The 13,902-nt window shown below is 35.8% G+C and overlaps 1 protein-coding gene across 3 annotated transcripts in view; it reads right to left on the bottom strand.

Annotated features, from left to right (window-relative positions):
• Window positions 1-13,902, bottom strand: part of Tenm3 (teneurin transmembrane protein 3) — a 224,670-nt gene that overhangs the window by 70,817 nt on the left and 139,951 nt on the right. For all 3 annotated transcript variants that reach the window (XM_012516586.2, XM_023699614.1, XM_023699615.1), the window contains 3 exons: window positions 2,268-2,484; window positions 1,097-1,216; window positions 298-559 (listed from right to left, as the gene is read on the bottom strand). In XM_012516586.2, coding sequence (XP_012372040.1) covers window positions 298-559; window positions 1,097-1,216; window positions 2,268-2,484 — 599 coding nt within the window. The remainder of the gene's footprint in view (window positions 1-297; window positions 560-1,096; window positions 1,217-2,267; window positions 2,485-13,902) is intronic.

Raw genomic sequence — 13,902 nt, 5'->3', positions numbered from 1 at the left:
TAGGTTTCCAGTAAGTGAAAGAATAAGCAAAGGTGTTGCTAGTGGTGGAGATCAAGCATGTCCCTTTCAGTCACAGCTAATACATATATACAGATACAGCCTGAAAAACTATTCAGAGTGTATCTTTAAGAAATAACTGAATATCTTAATATAACCATGTGAGCGCTTCATGTATCACATTTTATAGAATTATTTAGGATAGTACTCTGGAATCCTGTAATTCTTTCAAAATTTCTTTGGCAATCATATGACCTGAAAGTCTTTCCTATAAAAGTACTGCTTGCTAGAATATTTTACCTGTGTTTCGGGAATAATGGGACTGTCTTCAGGAGAAGATCTGAAGAAGGTAGATAAAGGTGATGACACAATGATAGGATTGGGCCTCACAAACCCACTCAGATCACAGCTGGGAATGTCATTCTCTTCTTTCTTCATGACTAGGGTGTCCATCACATAAAAGACATTCCATGGAATCCACACAGTATGATACTGTGTGAGGAATGGGGACCGTTCAAATACCAAAGTGAGGGAAGCTCCGCCATTTGCCACCAAGTCAAACCTAAGAAAAAACAAAGACATACTTAGTGAGTTATCTGGGTTGCATGTAACTACAAATATTCATGTCCTTGAATTGACATACTTTATAAAGCAAATCAACTTTCCTGTCTTTGACACAAAATATTTTGCAGTCTACAGAAATATTAAAAGAATTATACAATGAATGCTCATATCTATTTATATCCCCTTTATCTGAGATAATTTCCCCAAATTTGCTTTCTGTATACTCTTTGGAACCATCTGAGTTTAAGCTGTAGACATTATGAAATATTACCCTGAAATGTATCAACATGCATCTTCTAAGACAAAGAACATCCTAAAAAAATAACAATATTATATCATGCCATGGAAAATGAAATCAGTTTTTAAAGGTAGATGACTTTTTGACTTTAAATCTCTGCCTGATGTACTGTCCCAGGTGTGTAGAGTTGTTGCCTTTCTATTATAAAAGACAATAAAACATGATCGGCAAAGGAAGAATGTCTAAATTTATATTTTAAACACTTCAAACAGAGATAGTGTGATGGGATTAACTCACATTCCATCCTGGCGGGTAATAGTATATCCATATTCTGGGTAATGGAAAAATGAGACATTTACTCCAATAAGTGGAGTTCCATCAGCAGTTAGTACTTGGCCTCTGATGACAGATGCAAGGCTGTGGAAAAGCAGAAGAATTTAAATGAACATCTGTCTTCTCTGTCCAACATTATCCTGATTTATAGATAATTCAACAGAAGGATAAAATAACACTATCATACACAATCAAGCATTACTCAAAAAACCAGACCTGAAACACTCCCAAGACAATGCCCCCTGTAAGGCACTGTAATTTACATCCTCTGAATGGCTTGTATTTATCCTGGATTTTAATCTGTTGCAATCTGTTTTTGGAGAGTTATCAAGGTCAATAACTTAAAGATACATTTTTAAAGTTATAAACTTTTGGATTTTTTTGTAAGTCATATATATAATCTATATATATATATATATATATATAGATAGATAGATAGATATGACTTACACGAAGAAAAGTATGCTTTTCAATTAATTCTGAGGCAATCTGTAAATCTGCAGGGACCAAGAAGTACAAGATTTAAGGGGGCAATAAGGAACATTTGTGCACAACTTTTAATCAACTGCTGGGTCTAACTGCATCAATGCTGTTAAATTACTGCAGACCCAGGAGTTCTAGTGTAAATCATCTTCTTTTGCTCAGTGAGACACGAGACACCTGCTTTCACTTACTGGTTTATTTTCAGGTCATTACTGCTTTGTAAAGTACCAGTCAATCAGCTTATGCAATCTCACTGCCATGCCTTCAGCAGTTTCATTACATTAATTCATAATTTATATTATTTAGTGAGCTCAGCTAAAAAAGTACACTTCTGTTTTGCCTTTTGGGGTCTTTTCATTGCTTCTTTTGAAACATTTCCAACTGTGCTAAAAACCCCAACTAGTTAAATGAAGATTTATTGACTCCTTAATGGAATGTTCTGTTATGTCTCAGGTATTGAAATTGACAAAATATGTGAACTGTGTCAAAAATGCTTGAAATGCGAAGTTTGGTGAAGAATTTGCAGGAAGATGAAAAACTCTATTAAATAAAAGAACTTCCCTCAGAAACACACTCATCAGCATTTCACATGCAGTGCAAAGAGCTGTTGATTATGCTCTTACGAGTTTATATAAAGAAAAGATGTATTAACCTCTTATTGAAAGGACTTTCTCCAGGTATAACATGGGTGCTCTCAGGGCCAATAAGAAAATTGATTCGATCATAGAAAGATTTGGCAGCTTGCTGAGACGGCGACTGTAAGCTTTGGCTAATGATATCCTGAGGATCAGGCAATCCACGACAGTAGGGCTGATTTTGGCAGGAACTCTGTAAGCAGCAATCAGGATCCATACAGTCAATGAGTCCATCTGTGGAGAGAAAAGTAAACCAGTGAGAGAATTCTCCTTCTTTATGTCATGAGGTAAAATAAGTTTGGTTTGCTTGATTGCTTCCCTACTCCCTACCTGACAGTAACTTCTATGAAGCATACTTTTTGAAACCACATGAAATATAGTACTTGCATCTAGTATCATAAATAGTAAATATTTGGATTGGAGATTGTTGAAAATAATCATATAATGTTTATTCTGATTAAGAAATTAAAAAATATTGATTAGAAAACATATTATAGGGGCTGGGGAGATAGCTCAGTGGACTAAGTGCTTGCTTGGCAAGCACAAGGTCCTAGGTTTGATCCCTGGTACCACCAAACAATAAATAAATAAATAAATAAATAAATTAAAAAAAGAAAAACCATTACAATGAAGGAATATGGATTTATTTTAGAAATGCACTAGGCGTTAACAGTGTATATGGTAAGTGAATAGGCACCCACACAGGGTAACTATCTAAAATTTAGAAAAGGTCAGAATATGAAATTTAGTAAAGATAAATAAATACAAGTCAATGTAAAATGGATGAAATTATCCAAGCATCTTTTAAGAAATGTCTCTCTTACAGAAGGGAGAATATGTTTCTGATGAAATTAAGGCACTTCACAAATTTTAAATAGAAATCTGAGCTCTTGTAGGTCCCCCCCCTTCAAGTACAGGTATTAATTAAAAATGTGACAAGTACAAATTATCCATAATATTGGTAATTATAGGAAATCCATCATGAAAAACTGAACTGCGGAACTGGTGACTTAAGAAAAATAACAGAAGTTGATAGTGTCTTCTCCAGGAACTGGAAAAGGAACCACACTCAGTGGCTTCCACAGGTAGTCATGCAGTGGTCAACAGTGGGCTGCATATTGTCAGTGGTCCCATAAAATTATAAAGGAGCCAAAAAGCTCCTATTGCCCAGGCCACAGCCGCTATAATATTACAATGCAGTGAATGACTCACATGTTCATGGTGGTACTGATGTGAGCAAACCTATGGCACTGCCAGTCATAAAAATGAAAACTATATACATTTATGCATAGTATATTAAACTTAATAATAGCAACTGATTATTACAGGTCTATGTATTCACTGTAGCACATTTTTTGTCATTACTCTAGACTGTATTGCACCTACTTATATAAAGCAAAGGTTCACCTTAATTCAGAATACCATGTTATGCTGGCCATAGCCTCCTCCATTTCATGGTTACCCTCTTTTTATCAAGCAGTGATGCTGAGTGACTGACTCATACCATTTAAGTTTGTGTAAGACACCATGGTGTTTACACAGTCACAAAATCACCTAGTGACACAGCTCTCAGAAGGCATCCTGATCTCTAAGTGCTGTGTGACTGTATTTAGTTTGAAACATCACTAGTCCCCTAGTGGATGAACGTGTCAGGTCATAATAGTGTGAGGGCATTACCCTTGAAGGCCATTATTCCCTGACCAGTTGAATACATATATATGTGTGTGTGTGTGTATATATATATGTATATATATATATAATTTATTTATTTTTTGTATTTTAGGGAAGGGTCTACAAGGTATTCAGGGTCTCATCATATAGATCAGACTCCTAGTGATCCGCCTGTTTACAGTCTCCCAAGAGCTGGGATTACAGTCATGTGCCACCACGCCCAGTCTCAATTGCCATCTCAGCACACCCGGGGGGCAGGTCTGGCATGGCAGGCCCTGGGGATTGAACCCCAGCCTCTGTACCTGCTTGCAGGTGCTTTAATCCGCTAAGCTATTTGGCTGGCCAATACATACATTTTGATCTGCTTGGTAACTCAACCTTTGGTATAGATAAATACAGATAATAGCTTCTGAAGTCTTTCATCACTTTTGGGAGAAATGACAAAGAGAGTTTTAAAATCTTTGAAGTTAAGTAATAAGTCTTACTGTCATCTCATTATGGTGAGCTCAATTGAAAATACCAAAATGTTCTGTATGTCATACTTACAAATTTTTTAACATAATTTTTATTTTTCAAAAGCCATATTATCTTTATTTATGTTAGATCACTTTTTTTTTTTGGTATTGGGCACTGAATGGAGGTCGTTCACACTGAAGTATATCATCAGCCTGCTTTTTATTTTGAGACAGGATCTTGTTACGTTTCTAAGGCTGGGCTTGAACTTTCAGTCCTCCTGTCTCAGTCTTGCTAACTGCTAGGATTACAGATATGCACCATCACAGTTAGTTCAGCCACCTTTACTCACAGAATTTTAGCTTGCCCCTTCATTATCTAGCAGCAAACAGATGAAAGAAAATAGGTAGTTGGATTAAACTGTCAGTTTCGAAAGTAGGTCAACAACAAAAGAAAATAAGAAAACAAGAGAAAAGATCTGGTCACTGCCCTTCAGTCATGTTGCCCACCTGCAGGACAATGTAGTGAACAGTTAGTTGTGTTCCAATGCCCATCTCCCATTCTTTGGGAATATTCATTTCAGTATTTCCCCCTCCCCAACTTTCAACCTATGTGAAAACTCCCTTTTGTATTTGCTTCAGAAATGAACAGGTAACCTAACATATGGAACCAGGGTAATTTTCAGGAACTATCTCAAGAAACTCTGAGACCTCTGCCCCCATTGGGCTCCAACTCTAAGGCTGTGAGGCTAGGGTTGCTACAGCCATCTTGTTCTGCTATAGAACCTGTCTGGGAATCAAGCCATCCTAGGACAGGCAGAGCCAGGAGGCTGACAGAAAAACAACAGGTCATCCTCAGAGTTTTTCCACCAACCTGCACTTGGTCTTCTGGGCTTTCCAGTTATAGAAGCTACAGTAATCCTTTTGCCCCTTAAGCCTGTTTGGGTTGAATTTTCAGACACTTAAAAACTAGAATAAACAAAACAAAACAAAACAAAACACTAGTCCTTATTTAGAGACAGGAACTAAAAATCTCTTCAGTATTTTCTTGTATTTGGGGGGCTTACCAAATGAACACCTGAATAACATTTAAAATGCTGGGCTCTGTTTTTACATAATAATATTTTAATTTTTTGCTATCAAAATTTCTATATTCATGAACACATGAGCCAAAATTTCTAATATGAACATATATTTCCTCTGCATCATAGCTTTCATTTTTATGTAGTTGCCTTATGTTCCTAAAATGATAGGTAGTTAATTATTTGAAGTTACATAGTTATTTATTACTTTGATAAAAATTTAAAGTCATGTTTAGGAAAATCAAATAAAAGTGAGCTTTAAAACTTCATATAAATTTGTCAGGATATTACCTTCTTAGCCAAAAGGCCATGAAGATGAAAAATGTGTAAATATTTATCAATATTTCTAGTGGAAGAAAGATGAAACCATACTATTGCCTTATTTTTCATGAGAATATAAGATAATAATAAGGTGAAACACTGTTTTTTTCCTCTATTTTTCTTCCACTGTAAGCATACTTATTATGACTCATGTTTCCAAAGTAGGAGAATACTGATCTAGTGTCCTAGTGTCATTTATGGTTTCAAAACAGTTTTTAAAAAATTCTCAACCCTTTCAGTAGCAACTTAAAATTATATTAAAGTCTTTGAGGAATTTTTAATATATGCTTTATAATATATTTCAGTTAGTAGTTCTTAATTAATGGATATATATATATATATATATATATATATATATATATATATATCTGGGAGATAATTTAAGACAAATTTTGTATAGGTTTTCCCCTCACTCTCATTCTTTAACATACACAAACATCAGTCAAAAGGGAAAATACCTCTAAATAGTACATTAACCTGAAACATTAAGGGTTAATTGCTCTTCTCCTCCCCTCCTCCACAATACCACTCCTACAGGTTCTTTCCTTAGGCAATATATGGTACAGTTGCCAAGAAGGAATGCTCAGATTTTGTCATTCATCTTTGTTAGTTTATAGAAAGCAAATGTACATCTGGCATGTAGTCTGTAGGTCATAAAGCTGCAAGAGATTGACACCTTCTGAACTAATCAGTTGGAAATGCGTTTTTATAAGCCACTCTGCTAACATCAATCAGAGAAAGAATCTCATTTCCAACAGGCAAGATGCACGGACATAGTTTGTTATTTTTCTGCAGAGTTTCTCAGTAACTTGCCCAAGCAAGTGATGGATGGTTATGAATCTGGCTTCCGCTAACATGAGAAAACATTTTTCATCCTTTGTCTGTGCTCATACAACAGCACACAGGGCTATCTGGTACAACTAAGCTGATTACCCATTTGCCCAAGTGTATAGTGTAGTAAAATTGTCTTCCTGGAATAGCCTTTCAAAATCGTTGAGATTCCATTTTAGTCTCAGGAATATTATGTTGGCTTACATTTATATTGGCACAGAAGCCATGTCTAATATCATTAATCATAAAAAGTCTAACAAGATTCAGAAAGGTTCAAAGCCCACTAAATAACAACTTCAATTATTAGTTAAGAGTCTTTCTTCAGTTAAGGCTTTGCAATACAAGTGGTACTCTGATGTGGAGAAGACCATATAGTTTATGGAACCCTCCACTCCACCCTCAATATTTTTTAAGTTATCTATTCTGTCCATATTTTAAAACATGTTCTTGTCTTTAAAAAGGGCATTTTCATGACCTTTTACAGTGATTGACAAACTTATTTTCTAAAGGGCTAAACAGTGACTATTTTAAGCTTTGTGAGACATATAATTTCTGCTGGCAATTCTTCAACTCTGCCTTTATAGTGCTAGAAGAGTTTTGTAACTCATGTAGTTGAATGTGTGTGACTACCTTCCAATAAAACTTTATCTACAAAAGCCGGCTTTGGTTCATGGCCAATGCCTAGTCTTCCTTTAAAGTTTCTACCCTATTCCATTTGTATTATTCTTCACATCATCGTTAATATATTTTCTGTAAGATTTGAATACACATTTGGTTAGTTTTTTTTGTCAGATTATTAAATCTGTGAGTCCGACTCTTCCTGCGTCACCTTCTATGTTGGTTTTGCTCGGGCTGTCAAAACTAAATTTCTTCTTTCAAGAAGATTAGGTATTTTAATGCATTTTTACAACTTTGATTTACTGACCAGATAAAAATCCACATACTTTCATTTAATGAATTTTCTTTTTTCCACAAGATAATTATTGTCTATCACCTCACCTGTGACTATGGTATTTGGAAGCCCCCAAATCCCATCAAGTTCCAGGTTAGAGTTAGAAATTCTAATGCAATATTTTAGTTGTGGACTACAGAAGTTTAATAGTATGTAGGTATGCCTTTCATTATTCTTTTCAGTCATCATTTTGTAATATGCTTTTGTAATAAGCTACTGAACTGGGATCATGTTTGTTTTTCGTCTATTCTTGGTCAGTCTGTATCACATGCTTTTGGTGGTTTCACTCCCATGTTCACATCATTTCAGGCTAACGATCTCAGATTGACTGTTCTCCAGCACTAAAAATGCATATACTGCCATGCAGATATTTCCATTTGGATGTTACACAGGCATTTAAAATTTAACACAACTAGGGCTGGCTAAGTAGCTCAGCGCATTAAAGAGCCTGCAAGCAGGTGCAGGGGCCGGGGGTTTGATCTGGGTATGCCTGGCCAGTCCCACCCCCGAGGTGCACTGAGACGGCAATTGAGACTGAACATGGTGGTGCGCGCCTGTAATCCCAGCACTTGGGAGGCTGTAAACAGGCAGCTCACTAGGAGTCCAACCTAGTAGTGAGACGCTGAACACCCTGTAGACCCTTCCCTAAAAAATACCCCTCAATTATAAATAAATAAATCAAATAAGATTTAACACAACTACACCACAGCACTTATGATCTCCTATAAACATTCTGCTTCTGTTTTATTTTCCCATTTCAGTGCATGGACCCAGCATTCTCCCATCCCTTTTCTATATCCATGTAGAAACCTAAAGGTCAGTCATCCCTGACTTCCCCTTTCCCTTCCTTTTTTCTGCACCTAGTCAATTGCCAGCTCTAGTTTCTGTTCTTTACCTCAAATATTTCTTGAATCAGTCTCTCTCTCTCTGACTTATTTATTGCTTCAGTTATTTGATGCAGGGTCTCACTACTCAGCTCAGACTCACAGTGATCCTCCTGTCTCAGCCTTCTCAGTACTGGGATTATAGGCATGCACCACCATGCCTGGTTTTTGGGGCTGGAGCAGCATGTGGTAGCAAGGATTGTGCTTGCCAGGCAGGTGTGTAAACTTCTGAGCTATCTCTCCAGCTGAATCAGTCTCGTTCTATTTCTGTGCAACTACCTTCAAGCTACGTTGGTCATCTTTTGACAAGATGTCAGCAACAGCTTGATTTATTATCATTATTTTTTTTTATTTTAACGAGGAAAAAAGCCCAAAAACAAATAACAAGAATAAAGACAAAAACAAAGCAACATAAAACAAAAATGCTATACAATTTCAAATCAAGAATAGAGGGGCCGGGGAGATGGCTCAGTGGAATAAGTGCTTCCCTGGCAAGCGTAAGGGCCTGAGTTCAATCCCTGGTTCCGGAAAAAAAAAAAAAAAAAAAGAAAAAAGAATAGAAAAATTAACAATGGTTGTTATATTACATACAGTTACCAGTAAATTTGTTGTTCAGATTACTAGATATAGGCATGCAAGATGGATCAAACAATAAACAACAACTCTTCCTTTCAATAAACCTTATTTTTTCTTGTCCTATTTATACTTTTTAATTTAGTTTAGAGAGAGAATAAAATAATAGCTAAGACATTAGAGACAATACACATTCGAAAAATCAAGATTATTCAGCTATAGTTGCAATACTGCACATTGCTGTCTTTAATGTAGTTGCTCAGATTACAGATATTAGCATAGAAAATTGGTCAAAACATTAACTGTTACCTTCAAAAAACTAATAGAAATTTCTAGTACAATCATCTTAGCTATCCTGTCTATAAGCATACATCATTTTTCCCCTTCCTATTTTTCCCTATCTTTTTTTCTTTCTCTCATCTCAACTGTTTATCCCTTATTTTTTAAGTGTATGAAGAATATATTGAGAGAAAGACAGCTTCTGTTTAACAGAGACAGAAAAGAGGCCTCGAAAGTACGTTGCCTCCAGAGTAATCTTTATAGAAATCAAATGTGGTCACTCAGCTAGCCAAAATAGTCTCTTTCCGTGGTCCCCAGTGTCTTCTGAGTAAAACAGAAACCCCTAGCAGTGCTTACAAGACCTGTCCAGATGATTGGTTTCTTTGCCTAGAGACCTCTAGCTTTCTCTCTTACTCCCTACCATCATCGTCAATGTGAGGGCTCCAATCAGACAATTTCCTCCTTAAGCTCCTTGAGGCTAATCTAGTTCACTATCTCCAGCACCTAGAACATTTCTTGGAGCCAAGTAGGCATTTTATACATTTGCAGAACAAAGGAAAGCAGTGAAAACATTCTTCAAAAGGGTGAAATTGAAATGAATCAAAATGATGCCTTAGAAGCATATTAGAAGCACTGGCTGGTTTTATTATCTTTCTCTATCCGCAAACACTATATTATCATCAAATTCCTGAGTTATTTTTGCTCCAATACATACTTTAAAATGTGCTTCATTAATTAGACATTAAACATTCACAGTAGTATAAAAAATACTGAAAGAAATTATGCAAAAATCTATGTACATAATATATATGTATGGCCTTACAAAGACTTCTGATATACTAAAGCCAGACTTAATGAATGGAAAGGTAGACATCAGGAAAGTTTACCTCATATTAATCTAAAAACTTCTGTATGATGAAAAACACCATAAATTACAAAGTAAAAAAAAAATATATATATATATATATTTCCCTCTTCTTTCTTTACTGCTTTCACCTACTGTTCCCTTTTGAGAAGTTTCTTTCTCTTTTACAGTATCTATTGTACCTTTCAGATTTTATTTACTTTTTCAGTTTCTTACACTAGGGAGATAATACAATGTTTATACATGTAAGCCTGATTTATTTCATTGTTAATGTCTATTGGCTTATTGAAAGGAACAGTTAATGTTTAATTAAAAAAAATTGTGGATCCATTTTGCATGGCTATATTTGGTAATCTGAAAAACTACTTTGAAGATAACAATATACAGTAAAACAAACTGTTGATTTCCTATCATCTTCTGAAATTTTATTATTTTTTAATGTTTCTTGTTTTTATTCTTTTACAAAAAGATAACTGAAAATCTGAGATAAAATATCTACAACACACCTAAAAATATATAGAATATATCAAAGAGTAGTGAGAATTAAAGAGAAATCATCGAAACAACTCAATAGAAAAGACTAGGTCAGAAAAATAAATAAGCAATTAAAAAATGGCAAACAAAAACAAAAATACAAATCATTAAGAAACCAATATAAAGATCATCAACCTAGGGCTGGGAAGACAGCTCAATAGTACGTTTGCCTAACATGCGTAAGACCCTGGGGTGGATCCCAACACAGCAGGAAAAAAAAATTCATAAATCTAACTAGTAATTAGGAGAATGCAAATTAAAACAATGAAAATGGGTCATTTTCAGTCATAGAAAAAAACATATTTTTATTTTGTTGAACAATTTTGCTAATGTACAATGATTACACAGACTACGGACATGGGGACAATAAACACTTTCATAGTGATGACATATATGGTGGTTGAAAGATATTTGCAAGGCATTTGGCACTAGCTAGCAAAATAAAAAAATTGGAATACCCTTTTCTCTAGAAACTTACTCCTAGAAGTCTGTCCTAAAGAAATATTTGTTCACTTATACAAAGACGTATGAAGATAGATACCTAAAACTTCACTACATGTTTGTCTATAATGTTAGGAGAAAAAATAGAAATAACTACATTATTATTAATGTAGTAGCAATATAATTAATTAGTAGATTCTTGTTTTTATTATGAAGAATGAGACAAGGCCTATATATATATATATATTGGTATGAAAAAATCTGCAAGGTACATCCTTCAGAAGAATTAAATTTAGAACAGTACTTGTCCATTTAAATTTAAAAACACAACAGTGTACGTAAATTCAATGAAGGTGTAGAAAATTCACACACCAAGTTGTGGATGGTGACTAGTCTTTCAAAAAAGACAATAAAGTACTGTAATTATGCTTAACGCTTGTGTTGTTGATGTAGGGTTCTTACCCTGAGTATGCGTAAGGCGAGGCCTGAGTCTAGAAGGTGCTATGCAATGCTCATTCCTGTGTTATGAGGCTGACACTACAGCAAATGGGTGTAAAATACAGGAGAGATTTTCAGCTTTAATTTGCATGGTTCTGATTTTCCTCTCCTTCTTAAACTCCTTAGGTCTCAGCAGGAAGTCCTGGGATCTTTGCTTCAGAAACCACAGGCTAGATTTCTTTTTCCCAGAAGGGAAAAATGCTGTAAAAATCCTGTGGATAGCAAAAGGGTTCAGAGTTTCCTGTCTTTTCCTTAAAGTAGGATCCAACAGTCTTCCAAACTAATTGTAATTTTCTCCCAAATAATTATCAAGATAATATATGTTAATGACTGGAGACTCTGAGTGCTACTCTATTTTTTGACAATATCGAGATCTTTTTGGGGAAAGTACCAAGATCTCTTACAATTTTTTAAAAATCCATTTATCTTTCTCTTTCCACTGCTATTACCTGTAGCATATTTAGCTTTTATTTTTGAATTCAGTTTGGGAGATACAATAGTTGCAATAGCCTCATTTTCTTGCTAGACTTTTTTTTTTCATCTAATTTCTAATTTTCATCAGGTAACCTCCAAATTTATACCACCTTCATTCATTTTGCTGTTTATATGAAAACTTTGGGGGCAGGGAGATGGCTCAGTAGAATAAACACTTCCCTGGCAAGCGCAAGGGTCTGAGTTCAGACACTGGTTCTGCCAAACAAAAACAAAAACAAAAACAAAAAGAAAAGAAAAAAGAAAATTTCCTCCATCTTGTCTCCTGTTTTTGTCTATTTTGGCTCTAGCATAGTCCTGCTTTTTCTTCCAATTTGAAAGTTTCATTTGTATTTTTTATTTGTATATTAATATTGGTTTACTACTTTCATTTTTCTAATTTCTGAATACCTGGTTGAATTTAAATCTCTACTGTAATCAGACCCTAGACTTTAAAAAGATGTCTCCTTTATGCACATCTTTTTTTGGCTGGCTCAGGCTGCCTTCAGGGCAGGTGTGGTGTGGCATGTGGAGCTGGGTATTGAACACGATCCCACAAGCATGGCTGGCTTTGCCGATGCGGGCTTAAGCAACGGAGCTAACTCACCCCGCAGCTCCGACTCATATTGATCCTCCTGATTTCTGCCTCACTACTGTTGGGATTACAGGTATGCGCCACCATGCCTCGACTCTATTGCTGGCTTGGTGTGCCCCGGGGCGGGGCCTGGGTGGTATGTGGTGCCAGGGATTGAACCCTGGCTCCTGCGCTTACCTAGTCCATTGAGCTATATCATCGGCCCTATATACATCTTTTTGGTTACCACCACAAACTAGTAATTCTGAAGGACAATACTAACAGGTATTATTCTTGTAAGAATTATGACATTCCACCATTCCTGAACAAAGTTTATTATGAATCTTTTTTTAAAGTCTTCTCATGCCCTCAAGTATCAAATCCCCAGGACAGCACTTGAGTCCAATACCTCAGGTCCCTATAAGGGAGTTACCCACTTAAGGCCAGAAAGATGTCAAAGAGAACCTGGACTAGATTTCCTTTATAAGAATAAAGATGGGAACATGGTAAAAGATGCCAGACGTAACGCATTTCACCAAAACCATCTTGTTAGCAAGTATCTCAAAAGAATTTTCTTTGGCAAACTAGTCCATTTTTGATGCTTGCATAGAGTGACCCTCAGTCATGTTAAGTCAAGAAATGCCCTACTGAAGAGATGCTCAGTGAGCAGGCTGTACAAGGACAACAATACTTCCAATAGCACATGGAATACGGAGAGTCAGCTGGCTTATTAAGCCTGGGCGCGAAAAGGATGTCAGAGATTCAGCATAGCTTCTCTCATTGTCAAGTGAAAAGGCTGTTATTTGGGAGAAAGGGAGATGACAGAGAAAAAAAAATATATGACATTATATTAAAACTAAATAATACTAACAGTCACTAGTATTCTGAGAGTAGAATCTGTTTTGCTGCCCACTCTGTATCCATATCCTTTTCCTCTGGTGACAGTCCTTTAATTTTTCTTTGGCCAGGTAATTTATTTCAAGCCATTTAGACTAAGGCTCAGTCCCAGTCCATGCCTCACAGAACCATAAAAAGGTACCTTTTTGTGGTGGCAGTGTTATGCTACTGGAATATAAACCCAGACCTGGTGGTGGTTGTTTTGGAGGAAGAAATGGCTTGAGAATAGCTCCATCATAGAACAAAACAGTCATTGGAAGAAAAAAACCGAGGTTTGTGCAATTATTGTTGGAATACCTGGATGCATCTGTGTCTGACAGCAGAAGG

This window comes from Octodon degus, unplaced genomic scaffold, assembly GCF_000260255.1.
Source record: "Octodon degus isolate 3935 unplaced genomic scaffold, OctDeg1.0 scaffold00114, whole genome shotgun sequence".
Classification (NCBI taxonomy): Eukaryota; Metazoa; Chordata; class Mammalia; order Rodentia; family Octodontidae; genus Octodon; species Octodon degus.
The sequence above is the reverse complement of the archived record's forward strand: the minus strand, read 5'-3'. Positions and strand labels throughout refer to the sequence as shown.